The sequence below is a fragment of the Lynx rufus genome, unplaced genomic scaffold, assembly GCF_022079265.1.
Source record: "Lynx rufus isolate CCGP_SWC_20201006 ecotype Redwood Valley unplaced genomic scaffold, mLynRuf1.p SCAF_1, whole genome shotgun sequence".
Taxonomy (NCBI): domain Eukaryota; kingdom Metazoa; phylum Chordata; class Mammalia; order Carnivora; family Felidae; genus Lynx; species Lynx rufus.
In genome coordinates, this window is record NW_025814823.1 from 89,678,711 (window position 1) to 89,704,302 (window position 25,592).

Below are 25,592 nucleotides of genomic sequence, written 5' to 3' on the forward strand. Positions count from 1 at the left end.
AAAATGGTTGCTGTTTTATATCACTACACTTTGGAGTAATCTGTTGCACAGCAATAATATCCAAAACTGGCAAAGGGCTCATATCCAGAATATATAAAGAACTTCTACAAATCAGTAAGAAAAAGACAACAGACAGTGGTAAAGAGCAAACAACTTAAAATTTAAATGGTCAATTATAAAAATGTGTTCAGCTTCAACAGTAATAAGGGGAAAGCTAATGAAAATCATAATGAGATTGCCCCTATAAGCCAACCAGAATGGCTAAATTTAAGAAATCAAAACTGACAATACTGTGCCAGTGAAGATACAGAGTACAGGGAACTAATTACACTGCTGTGGAGTGCAAAATAGTACAAATAACAACAACAACAACAAAAATAGCTGTTACTGTCCAGCAAAGTTGAAGATACACACTCTCTAACCTAGCAGTTTCACTCCTAGCCACATGTTTAGAGAACAGGCACATGTACACCAAGAAACATACACAAGTATGTTCCTAGCAGCAAAAGTTGGGAACTGGTAACAACTCAAACTCAACTCAACAGTAAAGGGACAGATTAATTGTGGTTATCACCACAGCTATGAAAATGAGTGAAGCCGAGGTTATCATCGTGGTACATGTATCACACAAAAGATGCTGAACAAAAGAATATATGGGATGAATCAATTTAAATAAAGTTTTAAAACAGCCAAAACATGTTTTTGGGTAATAACAAGATAAACAGAAGCAGGGAAATGATAAGGCCAGGACTGGTGGGTCACGGAGGATGGATGGGAGGGGTTTGTGATGGGAAAGGGTGGGGACTTCTGGAATGCTCCTGCCATTCTATATGCTCTGATCCGGGTGGTGTAGGCAGATTTTAAATTAACACTTATAATACGCTGATATATACTTTTTATGTGTGCTATATCTTACAACAAGTTTTTATTTTCAAACTAAAAATATTGGAATAAAATCAATATATAGTTGAGAAAAAGTCTAACTTCATTTATTTGGTTGCGGGGTTCCTCCAACATAATTTTTTAAATCATCTGAATTATCACAAATTTCTAACATTTAATTCTTACTCTCAGTTGAGAGTTGGTTATGGTTGTTATCAACAATCTGGCCTTGGTTTTTGGCCAGGATGAATGGACTTTTGCGTGGGGGCGGGGGGACTGAAGTGTGAATAAAAGCGGGGGAGGGAGGCTGCGATAGTCATCATCATGGGATTTATTTTTAAATAGGAAAATTCTAGAGACAGAACTGAAAAGAGAAAGGAAGTCTGTGAGAGGGTTGCCAAGTCAGAGAGTAAAGCGTCACCTGATACAAGGACTTATGAATGAGCTCAGAGTAAAACTATTTGGGGAAGATCTAAAGAGGAGGCGGTGCCTGCAGGGCGGAGGTTTGTTAACACTGGATGTCTCGCCCAAGGGTGCAGCCTCCATCCACACAAAGCTTACCGAATGTTCTCGAAGATTTGACATAGTGTATTCATTGCTTTGTATTTTTATTGTATTTTTATTACTTTAAACACTGTATTTACTGATTAAAGGAAATTACAGAAAAATTTTACACCCCGTTACATTTTGTCTAACCTTGACCGCTGCGGGGTTCATTCCCTTTGCAGCGCGCAGTGAAGGACCGGTGCATTACTTGCATTCTCTGTCCGCCCGCAGGGGTCCCGGGGGGCTGTAGGGCGGCCACGAACTCCGAAGGAGGACACTAACCAGCCTCCAAGCCGCTGAGCCACACGGGTACCTCGGATCTAGCGGGCAAGCTCCACCCGGCCAGGGGGCGGGACTGATAGGTGCGAGGGGCGGTCCGACGGGCCTGGCCCCACCCCCTGGGGGGTCCGCCGGGACCCCGCCCCGCCCGCTGCCTGGCCCCAGCCCCGCCCGCGCCCTGGCCGCGCGCTCACACACCGAGCCCGAAGCGGCGGCCGCGCAGGTCGGACCCGCGCCGCAGCGGCCGGAGATGCAGCGGGAAGCCGCGCTGTGCCTGCGCCTGTGGCTCTGCCTCGGACTGCTCGACGGCGAGCGCGGTGAGCCCGCCGCCCGCCCGAGTGCGCGGCTGGCCGCGAGGGGGGGATACTTCCCCGGGGCGACGAGGGATGGGGTGGGGGGGCACTGGACCCCCGGGAGCCTGGGGCAGCAGGGGAGACGGGGCTGGGAGCCCGGGGATACGGACGCCGATGGAGCACGGCAGTTAGGGCCTGGGCCCTCCGGGATCAGGAAAGGGCGGGCGGAGACTGCAGCCGGGTCAGGGACCGGGCACCGTCTGCACCGCAGCGGAGGGACTGTGCTCGGGGTCCTCGACCACCTTCCACTGTCTGTGGCTCAGCTCCCTTGGAGCCCGGCCCCATCGCACGGCATTCGCCGATAGGATCCTGCGCTTGCTTACTAGCTCCCCGGCGGAGTCCCGGCGCTGCACGGCTCTGCCCTCAGACCCTCGCGCAACGGGGACAGTACCCCGGTGACCGAGGCGGCAATCCCCGCGGGACCGCAGACCTGGGTGCGCACTTCCCGACTCTTCCTAGCTGCGCTCGAGGTCGGTCCCCCAGAGGGCGCTCCGGGCAGGTGTCCACCTTCCCCAGGCCAGAGGTTGCCGGGGCAGCGGTTCGGGGACCGCCAGAGACAGAAGCCGTCAGGCGGATTGGGCGCAGGTGCACGTGGGAACTTGAGGGGAGTCTTGAGTTGGCAATTCAGGAGCGATCAGCGTGGCAAGAGGCAGGATTCCAGCGCTCCCTGTATTTAATGGGTCAGGAGCCTTGAAGGCCAAATTCAAGAGCCTGGACTATGTATAAGGCAGCAGCAGCCACGGAAGGATCTTAAGCGCAAGACAGACAGGGTCCGGTCTGTGAAAGGAATATAACCAGAAGTTGCCCCTGTGGGGTTGGAGAAAAGGGAGTGTGGAAGATGAGGGAGGGAACAGAGGGGTATGTTTGGATCGAGATGTCAGGGATAACCCCTCAGGGGTTTGGTGATGATGTGCTACAAGTCTACGCATGATCTAGTGACCCAGGGAATCAGAGGGTGGAAGGAGGGTCATGGGTCCCCAGTGGTTGGGAGCAAAGTGCTGGAACGGCTGGAGAAGGGGATGGGGGGCTTACTATTTTTGAACACTGCCCATATTGAGTACTGGCTTCACATGTTTTAACTGTTTTAACTCACAAGGAAGTGTTAGACCCATTTTATAGATGGGGGGCACAGAATAAAGACATATGTAACTTCTTCAAGGTTCCCAGAGGTCAGCAGTAAGGGAAATGGTCAACCCAGATCTATAGGATAACAAAGCCCTCTTCTCTATGCCTTGGCAAGGTGAAGGGCAGAGGACAGGGGAGATGAAGTAGGTGTGGATGAATCTAGAGGCAGGTTGGAGGAGGACATCTGAGTTGGGGCAGGTTAGGAAGGTTAGTCCTTCCTTGCTCTCCTGCATCCAGCTGAGGTCAGGCTCCCACAGATATTTGGTGAGCTTGTTGAGTGACTGAATGAACATGGAGAGAAGTGAAGGTGGTCAGGCTGATAATGGGAGACCCCACCTTGAGGAGATACCCAGCAGGCAGCTGCATGTAGTGTCTGAAGCTCAAGCGAGAGGCTGGGCTGGGGAGCTGGAGTGAGAGCAGAGCAAAGGTTCCAGGATGGGATTCCCCCACCCCAGGGAGGAAGCTAGAACAGGAAGAGGCTTCCCGGGAGACAGGGAACATACCACAAGGTGTAAGAACTGGGAGAGCCTGCTGTAGTGTACCCAGGGGGTGGAAGAGTGAAGACAGATGAGGCCAGTCCTACAGGGAGTGCGGGTGGCTCTTACCAAAGTCAGGCAGTGAAGAGGAGAGAGGATGTTAGCTGAAGGGGCCCGCAGAGCAAGATAGCCCAGGCTGGATCAGGGCATGGCTGGTAGGAAATGAGCCCTGCATTTGCCCTGAGGAGCTCCCAGCCTGGTAGGTGATGCTGGAGCAGACGCATAAACACTTAAATGTAACCAAGTGTCAGGGCACCCAGGGTGGGTGGCCAAATACTGGTAGGTGAGAATCTTGGGAACCCTGAAGCTGACCCCTCAAAGGTGTGCAGTTAGTCCTAGAACCAGATTTTTGTCCCAGCTCTGCCCCTAACTGGCTTTGTGGCCTGGGACTCTATCTTCCTCTCCCTGCACCTCAGTTTCCCCATGCATAGCAGTGCAATGGGCAAGCACTTGAGGGCTGTGCTTGGGCCCGACTTTATGGCTTGGGGTCCCAGTCCAGTTCCAAAAAGCTTTGCCTTGGCAGTGTCCCTGTGGAGAGGGCAAGTGGCAGAAGATGGACCCAAGAGGGAGGAGAGTCCCTCTAGAGAAAGGCTGTTTGTGCCATTGGACAGTAGGAAATCAGCTCAGGGACAGGTAGGGGAAGCAAGTGACTGCTCAGGACTGCCTTGGCCTAAGGACAGTGGCCCCTGCCAGCCAATCAGCTCTCTGCTGTCCCTGTTACTCAGCCCTGAGCCAGACCCAAGTCTGGACAAAGGTGTGGGGGTGGGATGGGGGATGCAAGTCAGCGCAGGCAGGATGTGGGGGCTGGGCCACCTTACTCAGTCCTGTGGACCACTGGCCCCGGCTCAGTCACTGTGGCTGAAGGGCTCTCTTCCTCCACAGAGCATAGTGCCCACACTACCAGGCACCGCACTGAGAATGAGGCATAACAAGAGGATGATCTGGCCAGCTCCCCACCCTGCCCCAGGAAGTGGGACCCTGATCCAGGGAAGGAGACTGCAGTTCTGTGCACGTCGCAAGCTAGGGTGCCTGCTCAGGGTAGCTCAGGGAGGATTTGGACCAGCCCCATCCTGCAGGGGTTTCCTGAGTGCCAGACTGGCAGGGACACAGGCGTGGTATCTGTATCATAGGGATGCAGGTGCTCAGTGACCCCCATGAGGTCCAGCTGGGAGCTGTGGGCTGCTCAGGAAGGTGGCATCATTTCCAGCTCAGGGCTTCTTGAAAGGGTCTGCAGACTCCAGGGAAGGGAATTCCAAGTAGGGCAAAGAACCCCTGAAAGGTTCAGAGGCAGGAAAGTGCAGATGGCGTATGGGGACTCAGGGGTAGTCAGATGACACTAGTCTTGGGTGGGGTGGGGGAGGTGAGGCTGTTGGAGGTGGCAGGAGTCGGCAGCACACCTGGAAAGGGGACGTTCTGGACAGAGAGCCACCTAGTCAGGTTCCTTGAAAGCATTGCCAGAGGGGCAAAACAAGATGGGAGCCCATGGCAAGGACAATACACCAGAGGAGGAGACAGCAGGAGATGGTGGGGTGAGAGGGATGTATGCTAGGCTTTGGCTTAAGCCACAGAGTGGGTCGTGAAGACTGTTGACCAGATGGGAGGAGGGGCGCATGTAGGGAAAGAGGAAGTGCTGCCCTGGGAGGCAGGTCCTCCAGGTGGAGGTGCCCAGCAGGACTTCCTGGGAGACCCCAGTTGATGCAACCGGGCCAGATAAGGAAGGAGGAAATTTGGGAGCGCTTGAGTGTAAAAGGGCAGAGAGGAGTCAGGGAACCCAGGGAAATTAAGTGGGAAGTTCTTCTCTGCATCTAGCTTATACTCCTACTGCTGTCATTTGGGTGTTTTCCTCCATATGGCAGATTTCAACCCCCCTAGGTCCTGGCCTGGCCCCCATGGCTCTCTGAGATGCCTCTCAGAGAGGGAGGTGGGCAGAGGGAGGGGTCTGGAGAGTCCCTCACACTCCCTGCACTGACTTCAGAGCCAGAGGCAGCCGACGTGTCCAGCTGGAGCCAGGGATTCCTGAGTTTCGATCCTTTTCAGACACTGGCTTCCTCTGGGATCTCAGTTTTCCGGTCACGCCAAAGGGAGAAGTCTGGGAGCAGGAAGGTGCGGGCATTCAGTGCTGGCAGGGGCTGGGCCTGGGTGGGGCAGCAGCAGGCACGCCCCGGCCGGGACCCCGAGCCTCAGGCCACCTCCACCCTCCCACCAGGCCAGGCCAGGGTGGGGGTGGCCCCACGAGCAGGCGCAGGTCTGGGTGGCGAGTGGGGGAGCCCCGCCACGTGTCCAGCGAGGTCAGCAGGGGTTCATGGGAAAGGACTTGTCGGCCACAGGAGAGGACATCCTGCCTGCGTTTCCCTCTTCCTGTGGCAGGAGCCCACGGCCCCGATTTAGAAGTGCTGGGGGGCCACCTCTGAGCCAGCTGGGCTGACCGATAACACCGCCCGTCCTGCCGCCAGGGAGCAGAGCCCTGACCCCAGGCAGGCCAGGCAACTGCCTGGCACAGCTGCCCTGCACCAGGAGCCCAGCATCTGCCAGCGTGCCCCTCCCCCCATATCACCCTCAGGGGGACTCAGGCAGCCCGCCCTCCCTGAAATCACCTCCATGCTGCCCCCGTGGGACCTCTAGAAAACAGATCTGATCTGACCTTTCAGTGGCACTGCCGATGATAAGCACCAACTTCTTGACCCTTCCCACTGGGGTCCCAAGGGCATCCCTAACCCTATGTCTGCCTAGCCCACACCCACAACACACCCCAGCTCTCAGCACATGACCTTTCTCCTACTCTAGATACACCTTGTCTTTCACCCAGCCTTTGGGAGGTGGCCAGGAGCTCTAGGCTGGTGGAGGGAGGATGGTGTTGTTCCAAGTGGGTGGGTGGGAGGGGGCTTCATTCCCACTCGCTGTGTGCCTCAGAGGCACGAATGCAGGCTTTCAGGCAGTTCCAGGGGGAGCTCTTATCGTCACCCAACCTAAAGCCCCATTCTCAAAGCCACCCTAAATTCTACCAAATGGAGATTCCTCTGTATTAAGCAGCACACAGGCACGCACACACACACATGCACATTTGGAGTGTCCAGCAGTGGGGCCTCACCTCAGTATAAAATGGTAAATCAAATTGCTTTACCCTAGGGTGTGTGAAAGTTTTAGCTTTGTGTCATAGGCTTATTGTGCCCATTTTGGAGATGAGGAAATTAAGGCCAGAGGGGTGAAATGGCTCACAAGGTGCTAGAGTGTCAAGTGCTAGAGTATCTGGTCTCAGATGGCATAGGGCCAAGGGGTTAGAAGGGGCAGGTGGTTGTCCACGTTCCCCAAGGAAGGATCTAGAGGGGGGACCATGGGGGAAACTAAATTTCTGACCACCTCTGGACATTTTTACCTTGATTGTCCCAGAGACCTTTCAAAAGCCACATGCCCCACAGACACGTTGCCTTTCCCCCAAGTCTGCCCCTGGCCAACATGCCTACCTCAAGACAGGACATCTCCATGTCCATCCCTCACCTCCACAGCTGCCCACACACTGTGTGCTGCCCCTTTGCCCCCTAGATCCTCGGGGGAGTGGGCAGCAATCCCAGGCCAAGTCTCATACTGGGGATGCCACCATTAAAGGTGAGCATTAGCTCCCTCATCCTTGCACAAAGCAACTGTCAAATGTAATGAGCTGACCACTGCATGGAGCCGCAGAAACATGCAATGGGGTCCCCGGTCAGGGGGGAGGGGCCTCAACATGTACCTCTAGGGAGTGGGCACTAGATAAGGCCATGCAAAGAGCTCAGCTTCTGCCGCCAAGCAGCGGAATGGTTTTAGGCAGGAAAGCAACTTGTGTTCTAGAAAAATAATCTAACCACTGGGTAAGATCTGGACCAGTGGGAAGACACTGGTGTGGTGGGCCACACCAGACAGTAGAGGACTGGAGGGCTAGGCAGCAGGGGACTGGAGGAGGGCAGTCCCAAGATGTGGCTATCCGGGCAGAAGGCATCCACTGCTAGATGTCTGCGTGCTGTAAGTGCAAAGCCCTCTGCCGGGGGGGCAGGGAGAGAAGAGGGACAGGCCCAGAGCTCCCAGCCACCCTGCCTTTGGTGCTGCCTCTGAGAATGGACAGACTTCATGACTAATGGGCTGTGGGGGGTGGGCAGAGTCAGGAATGCCTGACAGGTGACCGTCCCTAGGATGGCAAACCTAGTGGAAGGGAGAGCAATGCTTCCAGGGCTGAAGGAAGGAAGATGGTCAGATCAGCTGAAGGCCTTTACATTTCATAAATTGCAAAAATGCAAATAATGCGATCCTGTATAGAGTAAGTGGTAACTTCCCATAATCCTGTCCCCCAGAGATCATCTCTGAGCAACAAGTTAACTTCTGTGCCTTAGTTTTCTCACCCGTGGAATGCCAAGAATAGTACCCACCTCAGTGGGGCGTTAGAGGGGTGTGGTGTGCATAGGCCTGGGCAGGCACACAGAAAAGTGTTAAATCCATGTTGGCTACTATTATCCTAAATTGTATGGGGTAAGCAGAATTTGGGGGTCAAGGCACGTGAATATTCTTTTATTACGATGAGTGCTTGTGTGCCCACATCCTTGCCAACACTGGGAATTCTCTATCCTTTAGACACTTGCTCATCCACAGCTGTGTGCCTTGTGGCTCCAGCTATCCTGCCCAGTAGTGAGTGTGGTTTGGTAGGAGGACTGGGGGGTGCCCTGCCAGAGACATCTTGGAAGCAAGCCCCACCCCCAACCAGGGCTGGAGCTCAAGAGAGCTGCCAGGGAGAGTGGGGGAGCTCAAAGGTGGGCTCAGAGCCCTGCCATCACCAGAAGGCAGCACCCCAGGGAGCAAGGCCAAAAGTCTGAGGCTGACCTGTGACCTGGGACCCTTTTCTGTGGCCTCATTGACCCACATCAGTTCTGTCTATGTGACAATCCAAGGTCAGCCATACTCAGGCCTTGCACATTCCCTCTGCCATGTGTGTTCTCCTGGAACAAACTCCTACTCAGTCTACAAAGCCCATTTCAGCTCACCCCCTCCTGCCAGCATGGCTTTCTCTGACACCCCCCACCACCACCACAACTGTGACATACAAAGCACTCAGCAGACAGTGACAGCCAAGGGCTCAGTGTGCATGAGCCAGCAACAGTTTGTTGTTGCTATGGTTCTTATGTGGTATTGTTATTTGTGGTTCCCTGTAATCCTGGGAACAATTCTCATTTCTCAAGTAGGAAAACTGGGGCTTGGAAAGAGCAAGGGACTTACCCAAGGCCATACAGCCAGAGAGTGGCATTGTGGAGCACACAGCCAGGCTCAAGGGGCTCCAAGCACGTTCTGGGAACAGCCCCTCTCATCCCAGCCATCTCAGCCCTGTATGGTCAGGGAACTGTGGCCTCTTGACCCTACCCTTGACCTCTGGAGGCACAGAGGTTACCGGCCAGGTGTGGGGGGACTCTAGGACTGAACACCCCTGTGCCTTCTGGCCAAGAGTGAAAGAGAGAGACCTGGAGCAGGTCTCCCCAGATCTACTCAGCTCTAGGACAGATGCATAGAGACCCCAAACCCAGCCTCAACTGGCCGGCTGTCTCCCATGTTTCTCCCTCAGCTTGCCTCCAGTTTGCAGCCATAGCTGCCTCTGTCCATCTGGACATAGCTGCTAAGGAGTGTGTGGATCAGACTGGCATTACTGCCATATAGTCTCCATCACCCACAGGGTGACCATGACAGTGTTTGCAGGAAGAAATTATCAAATGCAATAACCACTACCACTATATTCTGGCAGTGTGGGGGGGCACCCCTGAGCTCACAGACAATCCTGACGTCATCCCCAGGTTGGCCATACTGGACTTGAGGACAGAGCCATGACCCCCAGGAGCTGCCTGATGATACAAATCCTCCCCATGTAGAGGATCAGGGACAGGGCAAGGACAATGTGCTCAGCCTAGTGTCTTGGAGCAGGAGCAGTGATTCTCCAGCCACAGAGAGCAGGGAAGGAGAAAGTGTACAACCTGAGGCAAGCAGGGAGGTGGGCAAGGACCTAGTAGATGCTGGCTGTGGCAGGAGCATTGGTAGGTGAAGACAGCCAGGAGGGCAGGGCCTGTTAGGATGGGCATCACCCTGGAGGCCAGGCCAAGGGCATGCACAGCTCCAGAGGGCCTTGAGGGTCCAGTGGAGGTTTCCTCAGGTCACGACACCCCTCTGGGCTTAGGGACAGATTGGAGGCCAAAAAGGAGGCTGCTGGGGAGCAGGGAGGAGGAGAGGCCAGCACTCAGGTTAGTGGTGGGAGAGAAGGGGACCGAGAGATGTGAGGGCTAGGACTGGGCAGGATGGGCCTGGACTTTTCCAGACCTGGGTTCCTGCACAGCTGTTAGCCTGCTGCTGCTATGGGGCTGGGAGACTCAGTTTCCTCATTGCCGACTAGATTCATGATTCTTCCCTTCCTCCCAGGCTGTGTGAGGATCAAATGAGGCAGTGACTACAAGGTCATGGCCAGTGCCTAATGCACAGGATTTCCCACACCCCCGCCCCCTGTGACTCGCCCCTCACCCAGGATCCCAGTGTGCTGCTCCCACAGCCGGCTGCCTGTGGCTGACTCCAGGGTCCCCACTGCCCAAGGCTGCTGACAGCACACAGAAGAGGAGGTGTGCACTCTGGCCTCCCTGACCTCGGCCCAGCGCCTGCCCTGACTGCTCTGTTGCAAGCTGGGGAGCCAGGGACGCCAGCCAGGGGAAGGAAGAAGCCAGTTCCTGGGCCAGGAACAGGAAGGCAGGGGGAGTGCAGCAGAGGCCAGGATGACAGCGCTTCCTGCTGCGGGAAGGGAAGGACAGTGGGGACAGACAACAACCAGGCAGGAAGGATGCATCTTCTTTGGGGTTGCAGGTGGGGGTTGGGCAGCATGGAGCCTCTGGGCAAGGCAGTCATTGGACCAAATCTGCCTTAGCTACTGAGCATTCTGGGGTACACATGGTCACCAGGGAGCTTGGTCTTTAAAATTGGAAACATTTTCCAGAGGAATGACAGGGTCTGACATAGTTCCAACCTAAAGGAAAACCTGAGGTTTGTTTAGCCAGCCAGTAAGCCATCCACCTATCCTTCTATCCACCCATCCATCCATGCAACCACCCATCCTTGCTTCCTTCCTTCCATCCACCCATCCATTCATCCATCCTTGCTTCCTTCCGTCCATCCACCCATTCTTTCATCTATCCATCCTTCTATCCATCTGTCCATCTATCCTTCTATTTAGCCATCCCTCCTTCCACCCTTTCATCCATCACCCATCACCCATCCATCCATCCATCCATCCACCCATCCTTCCATCTATCCATCCTTCTATCCACTATCTGTCCATTTATCTTCCTAACTAGCCATCCTCCCTTCCATCCTTTCATCCGTCTTTCCATCCACCCATCCTTCCATTCATCCATCCTTCCATCCATCCATCCATCCATCTGTCCGTCCTTCTATCCATTTGTCTGTACATCTGTCCTTCCACATAGCCATACTTCCTTTCATCCATCCATTTACCCATCCTTCTTTCCATCTATTTGTACTTCTATTTATCCATCCATCCTTCTATTCATCTGTCTGTCCATCTGACAGTCCAGCTAGCCATCTTTTCTTTCATTCATCCATCCACCCATATTTCCATCCATTCACTCATTCATCCATCAGTCTATCCGGTCATCCATTTATTCATTCAACAAGTATTTATGGAGTCTTGATTCTGTGCCAAATGCTGTGCTAGACATGGGGTGGGGTAGAAAAGGAAACTGTACTGGTTCTTACCCCATTGAAATTTACTGTCTAGTAGAGGAAATGGAAAAACGTAACTTAAACAAATAAGTAAATAAGATAATTACAAATTGTGACAAGAAGGATTAAGGAAGCAACCAGAAAGTTAAGATGAATCTTAAAGGAGGATTTAGGTTTTAGAAGGGGTTAGAAGGTCATGGCTAAGCTAAGACTTTAAGGTGAGAAGAAGCCAGCCTGTGCAGGGCATGTGAGAGGATGCAAATCAGGAGGAGTGTGTTCAAAGCCCCAGGACAGGAAGGAGCATGCACATTATGGAAGAGACTGAAGGGCATGATGGCTGGAGAACATGAACACAAGGTGAGGGTGGCCCAAGAGGGAATGGAAAGGGATCAGGGGTCTAGCCATGGAGTTTGGATTTTCCTGAAAATGCAGGGGAAATCACTGAAGGAATTTAACCATGAGCATGATATGGCCCCTTTCTGTTCCCTATGTATCACTTACAACTATGTGGGGGACTGAAGGAGGGCAAGAATAGGCCCAGAAGCCCACTTTGGGGAAAAGTGCAGTTGGGCAGGCCCCAATGAGACAGCAGGGGCTGGCTCTGAGATGCTTTGGTGGTCGGTGATTGGCCAGGGTGAGGAGAAGCGTGTCCACAGCTGCTCCCATATGGAGAGGTGGGAACTATCAAGGAGAAACCTTGGGCAGAGGTGAAGAGGGTGTGAGTCTGGAGTTCAGTATCAGAAATGTCAGACTTGGGGTGTCTGTAAGGTGGCTGAGTGCAGCAGCAGCTGGATACTTCAGGCTGGAGTTGAGAGAAGGACAGGAGGTAGAGACTCTGGAAGTATCCAGACACTTAGGGAAGAGACCTACAGAGAAGAGAGTGAGAGGGAGTACATGTGGTGCTGGGCAGAGGGGAAGGAGGAATATAAGAGTACAGTGAGCTCACAGCAGGTGGCAGAAGAGGAAGCAGCCCTGCTCTCTGCCTGGAGCACCCACTGGTCCTATAACATGGAGGTCATGGGATGCCTTGACCAATGGCTCCATGAAGCAGGGGGTTGGAGGAGAAGGAGATCTGCACCCCAGAGAAAGGATGGATGAACTTGAGAGGAGAAGGCAGCAAGCAGAGCTTTTGCGGTGAAGGGGAATAGGAAAGGGGAAAGGGGACAGGCACAGGAAGCGAATAGAGGATCAAGGAATGGGTGGTGGCGGGTGGGGCAAGACTTGTTTATAGGATGGGAGATGGAGGTCTTGGCCTTGGGAGTGCGAGTGTCGGGGGGTTCCAGGGCCCAGGTAGGGGGTGTAGAGTTCGGATGGGGAAAGATGATCTCCATATGATGGTTTTACTTCATTAATGCTGAGAGTGAGGGAGGAAAGAACGCCTTGAACTTCAGTCTGAGGGCTCATTTAGGATCCATCTACAGGAAAAGAAGGGGGTGGGGCAATAGCACAGGGCTCTGGCTTTGCACTGTGTGCTGAGCCACTGAGGGCCATGGTGGTGCTGCAAGGATGGGGTGGAAGGTGAGAGGCAAGGAAAGGATCAGGATGATGGGCTGAAGGCTGCACTATGCCAGTAGACAAGGGCAAGGCCAGGGAGGGGCCTTGGGGGGGGGGCCTTGGGGGGCCTTGCCTATGGGGAGGGGTCCCTGGACTGGGAGTTTTCATGAGGCTGAAGGACTTAGCAGAGGTGGCATAAGGGCACCTAGCAAGAGGAGATGGGGAGAGCAGGGCAAGGCAGGCACTTGGAAATGGTGTAGTTCTCATGAGGACCAGATCCAGGGTGTGCCCAGGAAGTGAGTGGCTGAGAGGAGGAGGAAGGACAGTAGGGATGAAGACCACAAAGGCCAGGATGCTGGTGAGTCATCCACGTGGATTCTGAAGTCATGGGGAATGGTGTGAGTTGTGGTTGCAGGAGCTGGAAAGCTAGGAGCAGAGAATGAAGGGAAGTCACCACGACAGCAGCTGATGACAGCTTTAGTGGGGAGTAGGTGGTACCATAAGAGAACAGAGGTGACCACAAGGAGCCCTTCATTGCCAGGTATGTGCAGTGGAGAGCAGTACTGCCCCAATGAGAGGGGTGGCTTCAGAAAGTCAGATTTCAGTTAAGGCTGAGGATGGTGAGGTCTACAGCAAAGTCTGCTGAGCATGCAGAGCCTGGTGGAAGTGAGTGAAGACAGGGGCACTGGAGACAAAGGAGAGGCTTGCACAGATGATAAAAGGGTTGGCAAGGAAAATGGATGGTCTGTCTGTTCAGTACAGTGATATGGATGCTTCCTTTGGTGGTACGGTGCCCTCTATGGAGGAAGATCCTACATGCCTCATTCCCCATCCGTCAATCCACTCCAACATCCACCTTTCCACCCACAATCTACCCACCCAACGACTCATCTACCCCCCAATCCACTCATCTACTCCCATCTACCTATCCACCCATATCCACCCATCCACCCTCCATTCACCAACCCTCTCATCCATTCATCCTCCCACATTCCACCCATCCATTCCACATCCACCCATCAACCCCCACCCATTCATCCACCCATCCACTCCTATCCACCCATCCACCCATCCACCCACAATCCACCCACCCATCTACCCATCTACCCCTCATGCATGCCCCATTCACCAATCTACCCTCCATCCATCAATCCACCCACCACTCATTCATCATTCCATCCATCCACTATCCATCTACCCACCATCAATCCATCCAACTATTCAGCCACCCATCCACCCTCCCATCTATCCACCCACACCCATCCATTTATTCACCTGATCATTCATCATCCATCTTACCATTCTTGAATCAATCCCCTCAATCTTCGGTGTACATCCTCTGAACTGAGCTTAGGAAGATCAATAAAATACAGCCTCTCTTCACATGTGACCAGAAAACCACAAATCAGTCTGATAAACGTTCTAACAGCAGGAGCCCAGGAGGAAGAAGCTGCCTGAGTAATGATGATTGCCCTACCATAGGGAAGGGACATGTGAACTAGGCCCTGAAGAGGGGGCTCTGCAGAAGGGAAGGAAGTACAAATGTCCAGGGTGAAAAGACAGGTGAAAGCAAAGACTTCAGGATATGAAAAGCCCAGCCGTTTGCGACAATGGTGAGCACTCTGTGCCTCTCAGAGATGTGTCAGGAGATGAAGCTGGAGAGAAGGGCACTGGGCAGAAAGTCCTGGCATGCCCCTACTTTATCTTAGAAGCAAAAGCTTGCTGCCAAAGAAGCTGGGCTGACATCTGCCACAGCTCCTAGCCAGGGGTGCCAGGGGTGTGCCCTGGATGTGTACCCCAGAAAATGGGACCCTGGGGGTCCCTAGGCAATGCTGCAGGCCTCACCACAGGGCATGCGCAAGCCTGGGGCAGGTGAGTGCTGGCTGCCATACTTCTCCTCTGGTGCCCACACACCAGCCTCAGGCCTCACCCCTAACTGATCCACTGGGAGGGCCCATCCTTTCTTCCCTCACAGGTCCAAACCCAAGCCCACTGACCTCCCTCTACTGTAGCTCAGAGGCTAGCCATCTGCTTGGTGTGGCTTTATTCACTTTCCACTACCTGGAAAATCCCATTTCTCCTTCAACACCCACCTCTCCTGGGATTTCTTCCTAGCCCCTAACCACCTGAGGGGAGGCTCCCTTCTGCAGGACACCCTCTTCACGCACCAGCCCTGGAGGTGTGCAATGGGGGCTGGTGTGCGGGGAGTGCTAACACTTGCCCTGGGGAGGGTGGAACTGGTGGCAGAGCCCACTGGTCTGAGTGTCAGGAGGGCATACACCTTCAGGCTAAGGAGGGACTTTGCAGTGGTCACAGTGGCCAGACGGGGAGTTGCTTTCTGAGAGCAATGGTGCAGTCCAACTGGGGGTCCTCAGTTTCCCTGTCAGTACAATGAGACTAGATGCTCAGTAAGGGCCTTCTGCCTCTGCCCCACTGTGGTGTGGTGCCTAGAAGGTTTTGGCCAACAGGAGGCACGGAAGGGAAGGGGAGAGCCAGGCTCTGGCTAGTGGCCTTCTTGTCCACATGAGGCTTAAATGAGATCTGAGTGTACAGAGTGTGCTGTCCTACACCCTAGGGTGGGTCGGGGGTCAAGGGTTCAGGGTGGTGTAGAGCCAACTATAGTGGGGGTCCTCTAGGATCTGCATCCCACAATAAGCTGCCAGGGCGGGACACCTGGTATCAGGGAGGTGGGCAGGGAAGGACAGAGGAGCTGGACCTGTGGGTCAGTAGTGAGCTGTGCCCCTCAGAAGGACAGGGACATGGGACACGGTGGGTTGAGGGGGGGACAGGACACAGCCCTGGGCCTCCAGCCACGCAGTCCTCTCTTCCTGTTGTCTCACGATGGTCCTGGCAGGATGCATCTGCCAGAGTTCCAGGTCCAGACCTCCCCCAAGGCCTGTTCCCACCCCTACCGGGATCTCACACACACACTCACACACGCCCATGGGCATGCACACATGGACATGTCAGACACACACATACACATCCACACACAAAGCCACACACACCACTTACACACCAGCCTCACAAACACGCAGATCCACGCCCCAGATACACACACACACACACACACACACACACACAGACCCACACCTATGGGCATGTGCACACATAGGCACATGCTGTCCTGCTGAAAGGAGAATGGGGGCAAGAAGCTGCATGAGCAGCAGGGCAGCAAGAGGGTTTTCAAAGCAGAGTTATTTGTGTGTTTGGGGTCAAGCCCTGTGGGAAGGATGGAGGAACGAGGCAAGGGGTGTCGGGGGATGCTGGGGCAGCCAGAGGGGGCTGCGAGGGTGGACAGAAGCAGATGGAGCCAAGGACATAGGAGGCGAACTCCATGGGACCTGGGAGAGGGTGAGGTCATGGGCAGAGTTTGCAGCAGGGGCAGTGGAGGCCCTTGGTTCTGGGCATTTGGGAAGGGTCTACACTGTGCATGTAAGGACCCCCTTACAAGCAGTGGCTGTGTGTCTGGGGTTTAGGAGGGAAAGCCCTTCATATAGTCATGTGGGGGTCACCATGCCAAGGTGACACACTCCAGGCCTCCCCCAATTTAGAGTAAGGCCTGTGGTCTCTCCCATCAACTTCATGTCGGCAGCCCAGCTTATGTGAGCTTATGGGGCCAGAGACTGGGATTCAGTCAGGTCACAGCTCACTGGGGGCTGGGCCCAGTCTGTTGCCAGGGACAAGGGCAAGGGGCAGCCTGAGGTAGAGATCCCTGGTTGTCTTGGGGCCTGGAAGGTGCTGCCCGGGGCCAAGAGCTGAGGCAGCCCTGCCGTAGAGAGGGGTATGCTCTTGTGGGCAGGGAAGGCCCATCAGTCCCAGACTGACATCACCATGTGAACTCATGATCCAGCGCCATACTAACCCTGTCTCCCACCCCAGGTCTGGCAAGTGGCTACTCCATGACCCCCCCAACCCTAAACATCACGGAGGAGACATACATCATTGACTCCAGTGACAGCCTATCCATCTCCTGCAGGTACTCATACCTCAGCCAAGGGATCAGGGGCCCGGGTCCCTCCTACAGAAGGCCAAGGCAGGAGATGGTAGAGGAGAACCTGGAAGGCAGTCCCTCCCAAGGGCAAAGGGACCTCAAGGCTTTGTGGGGCTCCCTGGTTGCCTGGGTGTGGGTTCCTGGAGGCATAGACCATCCCCTGCCCTGCAGACACGCTACACCTGCTCCCACCACAGATCGATTACCCTGCACCCACCCTTGGGTCACTCCTCACTGACCCCAGGCCACTCCATGCCCCAAGTTACCCTGCATGGACCCCAGGTTCCCTACACCCACCCCCAGCCACCCTCCATTGGCTCCAGGCCCACCCACACAGACCTCAGACCTCCTATCCTCCCTGCAGCCCTAGGAATGACTTGCAGGCTTCTTTGCAAGCCAGCCTGCAATATGTGGGCCCAGAAGGCATGCAAAGGCCCCCAAGGGCCTCGAGGAGCACCCTGCCCCGGGCTGGGTCCATGGGCTGTTCCAACGTCGGGGTGAGACAAGCTATAGGCAAGGCTTGACTTCTGGGAAGGCTCCGCAGGGATTGAGCCCTAGAGTTGCAGCAGGAACCCCCTTGTCCTTTCATGTCCTCTGTCAGGGGGCAGCACCCCCTCGAGTGGGCCTGGCCGGGGGCTCACGAGACACCAGCCACGGGGGAGAAGGACGGTGAGGACACAGGGGTTGTTCGAGACTGCGAGGGCACGGACACCAGGCCCTACTGCAAGGTGCTGCTGCTGCCCGAGGCCCACGCCAACAACACGGGCAGCTACCGTTGCTACTACAAGTACATCAAAGCCCGCATAGAGGGTACCACTGCGGCCAGCACCTACGTGTTCGTGAGAGGTGAGGGCACCCAGAGCAGCTGGCCCCGCGGCTGCCCAGGAGGCACGGACAAGGTGCTGGATCCTGGAGAGGCATCCAGCAGCTGCACCCCCAGCCCCAACCTGCGCACCCTTTGGGCGCCACCCAGGGCCCCTTGCCTGGGTAGAAAACCCCTAAGCCCTGCCTTCCCCGCCCACAACCTGCCCCCTCTCCTCAGACTTGGAGCACCCGTTCATCAACAAGCCAGACACGCTTCTAGTCAACAGGAAGGATTCCATGTGGGTGCCCTGCCTGGTGTCCATCCCTGGCCTCAACGTCACGCTGCGATCGGTACAGCCCCCATCCCCAACCCCACCCCAGGATCTGGCCCTCCTGTCTCTGTCACTGGAAAAAGAGTTCCCTGGTCTGGCCAGGAGGAAGTGAGCTGACAGCCACCATGTCTCTGCAGCAAAACTCAGCACTGCGGCCTGATGGGCAGGAGGTGGTGTGGGACGACCGCCGGGGTATGCGGGTGCCCACACCACTGCTGCGCGACGCCCTGTACCTGCAGTGTGAGACCACCTGGGGTGGCCAGGCCTTCCTGTCCAACCCGTTCCTCGTGCACATCACAGGTAGGGGCTGCCCTGCGCTGCAGGCCCTCTTCCTGCCCCACCTGGGAACCCCTGCCCATGTCCTGGGGGGACCGCAGGAAGAGGATGGGGGATCCCCCAATTCCTGCTAATGGGGCTATAGGTGCCACAGCTGGTCTCATCGGGCACCCTGTGCCCTACATCCTGTATGTGCCATCCTGTGAAGGGTGTGGGGGTCACTGTGCATGTCTCCACCAGGCAACGAGCTCTATGACATCCAGCTGTTCCCCAAGAAGTCGCTGGAGCTGCTGGTTGGGGAGAAGCTGGTCCTGAACTGCACTGTGTGGGCCGAGTTCAACTCGGGTGTCACCTTTGACTGGGACTATCCAGGGAAGCAGGTGAAGCCAGCAGCCCGGCCAGGGCCATACTGGAACCATCCCCCGGAGTCCCCATTCACTGCCCACACTGTCCCCAGGAGTGTCCATCACTGCCCACCCCCACCCTGGCCTGGTGCACACTGGCCTCTGAATAGAGGGTCCTGCCCCAAGAGTCCCTGTCTGATAGCAAAGTTTTCCTACCCCAAGGAAAACTCTGGGTCTGGGTCCAAGGCTTCCAGAGTCCCTGCTAGGCTGGGGTATGTGCCTTTGGTGCTCAGTTCTGCCAGAACCCACCTGCTCTGACCCTGGGCTTCCCCTGGGCGTGGGCAGGCAGAGCGGGGTAAGTGGGTGCCAGAGCGGCGCTCCCAGCAGACTCACACAGAGCTCTCCAGCATCCTGACCATCCACAACGTCAGCCAGCATGACCTGGGCCCGTATGTGTGTGAGGCCAACAACGGCATCCAGCGATTCCGAGAGAGCACTGAGGTCATTGTGCATGGTATGGCATGGGGCTGAGTCGGGTGTCAGTCATCAAGCCTGAGGAACAAGGGTCCATGTGCAGTGTGGGCGGAGGTCAGAGGTCAGGGTGCACCTGAGCAGTGTAGAGTCCAGCCAGAGGGAAGGGAGGGTAATGAGTGGACCCCAGAGGGCAGGGCGAGCCCCAGTCTGCAGGCATCTGTCCTCTGGGGGGTGCAGACCACGGCTGGGAGTCCCTGGGCAGGGCTGGGTCAGTGACTCCAGGCCCCGGCTTTACACTGATGCCTCCCATCTGGCAGAAAAGCCCTTCATCAGCGTCGAGTGGCTCAAGGGTCCTGTCCTGGAGGCCACCGCAGGAGATGAGTTGGTGAAGCTGCCTGTGAAGCTAGCAGCGTACCCCCCGCCGGAGTTCCAATGGTACCAGCCCTGGCCCCTGCCTCTTGCTACCCACCAGGTCCAACAAGGCGGGAAGGGCAGCATCCTCCCCATCAAGGGTCTGTGCCTCTGAAGACACTCTAAGGAACATGCACCTAAGACAATATTTAAGCCAGAGGGAAAGTTATCTCTGGTTGCTTCTAAGCTACGAAAGCTTGCAAACACCAGCCTCCTGTTATCCGTGGTGTGGTGGGCACAATGTAGGGCTTTATCCAACTGATTCCTGCAACTGCTCAGTGTCCCTGAGGGCCCTGCCAGCTGAAGGATGTCACAGAGCTTGGGCCTGCCCTACAGCAGTGGCTTTGGGTTTCTTAGGCCTCCCTCTGAACAGGTTACCACCGCCAGGACCCTCCTATCCATGAGTTCAGAGATGCCACACAGTTTCCACAGACTGTTGTAGGGCCAGGCTCTGGGCTGGGCCTGAGCTGTGTGGCAGAAAGCAAGAGTTTCCAGGAGGCCCACAGACTCCAGAGCCCCAGCTCTGGTCTGTGACCTGAGAAGGCCTCCCCTTCAGGATGTATTAAGGGTCAGAGAGGGGGAGGGTCCCTCAGTGGTGGCTCCGCCCCTGCTATGTGCTCCCAGAGAGCTCCCTAGGAGCTCAGGTTGTCACAGCATCCCCCCCACACACACATACCCTTGGGTCATCTGAGCAATCAGTGCAGTCCAACCCTAGGATGTCACACTCTAGCCTGACCCCCACTGTACACATGGAAACAGAGGTGGGGGAAGGGGAAGGGCATTCCTACCTGAGCACTAAGCCTCCTGGGAGAACTCTGCTTCATCCTTTCCCAGCTGGCCAGAGAAACCCTGCCCTTCCCAGACCAGGGCACCTCCCTCCAGGCAGGATCACCTTTTCTGAAAGCCTGGAGCTGGGCAAGCAGGGGCCCCAGACATTCTCAGCTGGGATGTCACTGTGCTGGCTGTCCCAGGCTGGAAGCAGGCTTCTCCTGGGAGGGCCTCAGGATGCTGTGGGCCTGGGCCTTGTATAACCCTACCTCTAAGGCCATAGGCTTTGTGGTCCATTAGCAGTACCTGGTAGAGGACCAGCATTTTGGGGACAGGGTCTTAAAAGGCACTGATGCAGCCTGGAGCCTCCCTTACATATCAGCCTCCTGGAGATACCTGGGGCTCTGTCCCCTGCTCTCCAAGGCCAGCAAGACTGACCCATCCAGGGTCTGGCCCAGACCTGGGGCTCAGGCAGCTGGCTGCCTCTCATCATTCCCACTACATCTAGTTTTTCTCCTCTCACCTGGCCAACACCTGCCTCTAAGAAGTGCTCAGCTGGGCCCATTGTCCATTGAGACACCTGCCCCCAGGCACAGTAGCCACCACAGCCCCACAAGGGTCTACTCTTCTAGGCTGTCATGTGATGGCTATGAGTAAGTGAATGGATAGAGATCTAGTGGACAGACAGGCTGGCCCTCAGCTCCTGAAGCACCCTTTGTGTCCAGCACAGTGCTGACACCACAGGCTATAACTCAGTTCAACCTCATGACCCCTGCAAAAAAGTGCATTTTGTTTCCCCGGTTTTCAGATGATGACATTGGGGGCTTGGGGCCATGAAGGGGGTTGCCGAAGATCACAGACGCAGCAGGAGGCAGACTCAGAATTTTGCACCAGAGCCTGGCAGGCCACACGGCCTCAGGTCTGCCCTGCCCTGTCCTGCTGTGTGACCCTGGATGACTCATGCTCCTCCCCTACGTCCCCCCTCACTGTTGGTCTCTGACCAAGGGTGTGCCTCTCCCGCACCACTCTGGCTGAATACCAGGGGAAGGCACCTGTGTGAGGGAGGACCGTTTCCAGGTAGAGTCTGGGTTGCAGAGGCAGCTGCCAGCAGCACTCCCAGGTCAGGCCTGGGGAGGAACCACATCTATTTGCATATACACTGAACACCAATGTGTATTTCTCTAAGTGTAGGGACATAGCAGTGAAGGGGACAGTGTGAGGAGAAGCAGGCAGGGAGAAGCAGGGCAGAGGGCAGGAGCTGGTTCATAGGACAGTAGGCAAAGTTTTGTCTAATGAGTAAGTATTTGAATGTAGGAGAGAGGGAGCCATACAGGTGTCTAGGGGACCGAGCATCCAAGCAAGGAGAAGGACAGCAAATACAAAGGCCCCAGGTGGGAGTGTGGGGGCAGCAAGAAGACCCAGCATCTGAAAAGCTCCAGGAAGGGCAGAGCTGGGGTCAGAGAGTGAGGCAGAGCCCCCATGCGGTAAGGGTCTGGTCTGTGCTACTGGAGGACTGCACTTCCAGTCCTTCCCAGTATATACCATTGAAGTCTGTGAGAGACAGTGCGGCCTGGAGACCATCCCCATAGCCTCCAGGTCACCTGCTCTCCATGCAGAGTCAGCAGCTGCCCCAGCCTGAAGCCCTGCCGCCCTTCCCAGCAGCCTCCTGGTCTGGTCCAGGAGGGGTCTCTCACTCCAGCCTGGCCCGTCAGGACTCTGGCACCAGCCTCTTCCTGCCTCCCCTGACAGTCTACTGCAGTTATCCTGTAGGGGCCTGGCTGTGGCAGGGAAGGGATGCTAGGACAGGGCAGGCGTTGGTCCACGTGAGCCCCTGAACTCCCTTCTCGGGCCAGGTACAAGGACAGAAAGTCAGTGTCCGGGCGCCATAGTCCGCATGCCCTGGTGCTCAAGGAGGTGACGGAGGCCAGTGCAGGCATCTACACCCTCGCCCTGTGGAACTCTGCGGCCGGCCTGCGGCGCAACATCAGCCTGGAGCTGGTGGTGAACGGTACAGGGGCGGGAAGGGAGAAGGGACGGTGCAGGGTGGGCTTCCTAGAACAAGACAGGGGACTCTGTTGTCCCTGGGTGGACTCTACAGGAAGGGGCACATCTTGAGTAGAGAATGGTGGGGTCGGCAGGGGCCTGCTGACCAGCTGTCTGCTTGTGTCCCCAGTGCCCCCCCACATCCACGAGAAGGAGGCCTCCTCCCCCAGCACCTACTCCCGCCACAGCCGCCAGGCCCTCACCTGCACTGCCTATGGGGTGCCCCCTCCTCTCAGCGTCCAGTGGCACTGGAGGCCATGGACCCCCTGCAAGACCTTCACCCAGCGCAGCCTGTGAGTGTGGCTCCAGCTTGTCCTTCCCTGCTTCCCAGCCCCATCCTCAACCTGGGCTGTGTCCCCCACTCACGGCCCGCACTCCTCCCCAGAGTCCTGCTCTAAACTCAAACCCTACCGCCATTCCCTGACCTTACCTCACCTGAGCAAGGCTCAGAGCCTCCCTAGTATCCATCAGGCTGGGCTGCACATGGGATGGTGCAGCTGCCACCCACCGCCTTGAAATGAAAGCCCCCAAGACACATAACTGCATCATCCAGGAGGACAAAGGGAACTGGGCACCAAGTAGGCAGACGTGAGCTAGTTTTATGAGACTTGTATTGAGCACTGGGGCACACCAGTCATGCCCAGTTAACTTTTTCTGAGCAGTGTTCACGATGACCCCTTATAGAGGAAGAAACTGAGGATCAGAGAAGGGCCCTGACTTTCCCAAGGTCACGGCTGTAAGCAGCAGAGCCTGCCCGCCCGACTGAGGAGCCATGCGCCCCTACACGGGAGCTGGGTACCAGGAGGACAGACAGACCAAGGAGTTTGCTGAGAGCAGGGACAAATTGGACAAGCAAGGGATGGGAGAAGAGGGTGCCAAGGTAGCCAGCGGTCTGGAAGGCACTAGGGAGCAGTGAAGGGCACGGAGTGGGGGGGCTCACAGGTCACATTTGCCATTGAGCAAGAGATCCTTGTGGGCAGGGTGGAAGGGCACAGGCTGGGGAAGGATGGAGGCTGGGAACCCAAGGAAGTGACAGAGAAGCTGCACCAGGAAAGCGGCTATAGCGACAGGACCATCAATGGTGGAGGCTCAGTAGGGGTGGCCTGCTGCATCCAAGGCTCATAAGAGATTCTTCTAGACCACGAGGCCCTTCCAAATTTGCTTCCCTCTGATGCTTCTACCTTTTTGCTCTAGGCCAACTGACAGAACCCTAGGGTCCCACTCTGCTCTGCTGGGGGTAGACAAGAGCCTCCCTTGGGACCCCAGACCCATATCCCAACAAGGGACTAAAGGTGCTGGGGTCACACCCAGCCCAGGAAAGGGCCACAGCTCTGGAAGGAGAAGGGGGCTTCTTAGAACAAAAGTGTTGACTCTGCTGCCCCTGGGAGATCTAGGAATGGGATGCAGGAAGGGACACATCTTGAGTAGGGGGTGGTGGGCACAGCAGGATAGAGGGGGCCATGAGGCTACAGGTATGTGGTGCTCCGCAGGCAGCAGGCCTCGGCCTTTGGGGAAGGCTGTGTCTGGCAGCCTTCACAGGATAGGTTGTTACGGGACCATAAGCATAAAGAGTGGAAGATAGTGTTCCAGAAACAAAGCCCCAATCCCCACACGTGTGAGCAGATGACCCTGAGTATGACAAAGTCTCGACCCCCACCCTCTGTGGGGCCTTCCCTGCCCATATCCTGACCTGACCTGGCCCCCTCTTGCTCCCAGCAGCCGGCGGCAGCAGAGAGACCACATGCCACAGTGCCGTGACTGGAGAGAGGTGACCACACAGGATGCGGTGAACCCCATTGAAAGTCTGGACACCTGGACCGAATTTGTAGAGGGGAAGAATAAGGTATGCGTCAGCCATGCCACTGATAGGGGAGGAGAAGGCAGGCAGAGAGGAGCCCTCTCCTGGCCTCCTCCATTTCCCCTAGGCCTGCCGAGCTCTGACAGTTGGTGGTCTTTCTGCAGTGTCTCTGGGCTTCAGCTCCCCTTCCTGCACGTGGATGGGGGGGGGGGACCTCCAGCTGCTTCCTAGACAGAGAAGCTTAGATTCAAGGCAGCCCTTCCAGGCCCTGGGCCCCAGCCACCCACAGGCTCCAGGGCTAGGAGGGTTAGGCCTGGAGTCAGCTAGGTCTCCACCGAAGGCAACTGAGCCTCTGGCCCAGCCTGGGGGCAATGCCTAGAAGAGGCCAGGCGGGGGAAGGGATTGAACAAAGGCACCCACTTCCTACGGTCACTTCCTGTTTTCCTACACACCTCCAGAGCCTCTTCCTGTTCCAGGCCTGGCCAGGAAGTGCCCAGCTTGGAATGGGGGGTGGTGGTGTTTGGATGGTAGGCAGGGCCTATGGCCCTCTCCTCCCCCAGCCTCCAAGCTTCCTATTCCCCAGGCCAGAGTCCTTCAGGCCAGTCCTATTCCAGACCTGGGACCCATTCCCTCCCCTTGCCACCATCCAGGGCCCAGAGAGAGGTGCTGTGAGCAGCCCTGGGGTGAATGTGACACATCGCAAGGGTCCCACACAGTGACCAGCTGCTGGCCTTGCTCCACACCATGAATCCTAGCCCTGGCTTGGACCGCCCCAGTGCTAGACTGGGTCTGTCCCCTCCTCCTCAACATGGCCACAGCCTCAGCCTATCTACACCCAGAGGTCTCTGTAGCCCTGCCTAATGCTGCCCTCTGACCTCAGCCACAGCTGATGCTGTTCATAGCTTCGTCCTTGACTTTTCCAGAGAGCCACTTCTGCTGTGCAAAGGCTTCACCTTCTGCTCCCCACCTGGTCCTGTCTCTGAGCTTGGTCCCCTCCAGCTCCAGGCCTCAGTGATCCCCACTACTCTGCTGGGCACAGCTGCCTCCTTGCAGAAAGGGAGGAAGGTCAGGGTGGGATGAACTTGGGCAGGAAATGCTTGTGTTCTGCTTAGACGGTGAGCAAGCTGGTGATCCAGGATGCCAACGTGTCTGCCATGTACAAGTGCATGGTCTTCAACAAAGTGGGCCAGGACGAGCGGCTCATCTACTTCTACGTGACCAGTGAGTGACTTGCACAGGCCTGGGTGGAGTCAGGAACCAGCGGGCACAGGAGGAAGGAGAGAAGGCCTGGAAGAGGATAAGGAGCCCAAGTTGGGCCCATTGAGTTTCTGATGATGTCAGGCACCCGGGAGAGACATCAGGGGCCCAGTGGGCCCCTGGGTCTGGGTGGGAGGGATAGATTTGG

The 25,592-nt window shown here is 56.1% G+C and overlaps 1 protein-coding gene across 1 annotated transcript in view; it reads left to right on the top strand.

Annotated features, from left to right (window-relative positions):
* The first annotated feature begins 14,772 nt into the window (after positions 1-14,772).
* FLT4 (fms related receptor tyrosine kinase 4) overlaps positions 14,773-25,592 on the top strand; it is a 28,701-nt gene continuing 17,881 nt past the window's right edge. The window contains exons 1-12 of the mRNA XM_047075862.1: positions 14,773-14,815; positions 16,826-16,922; positions 17,539-17,783; positions 17,980-18,092; positions 18,211-18,373; positions 18,590-18,729; positions 19,039-19,207; positions 19,485-19,602; positions 22,200-22,354; positions 22,520-22,682; positions 24,106-24,232; positions 25,300-25,408. Coding sequence (XP_046931818.1) covers positions 14,773-14,815; positions 16,826-16,922; positions 17,539-17,783; positions 17,980-18,092; positions 18,211-18,373; positions 18,590-18,729; positions 19,039-19,207; positions 19,485-19,602; positions 22,200-22,354; positions 22,520-22,682; positions 24,106-24,232; positions 25,300-25,408 — 1,642 coding nt within the window. The remainder of the gene's footprint in view (positions 14,816-16,825; positions 16,923-17,538; positions 17,784-17,979; positions 18,093-18,210; positions 18,374-18,589; positions 18,730-19,038; positions 19,208-19,484; positions 19,603-22,199; positions 22,355-22,519; positions 22,683-24,105; positions 24,233-25,299; positions 25,409-25,592) is intronic.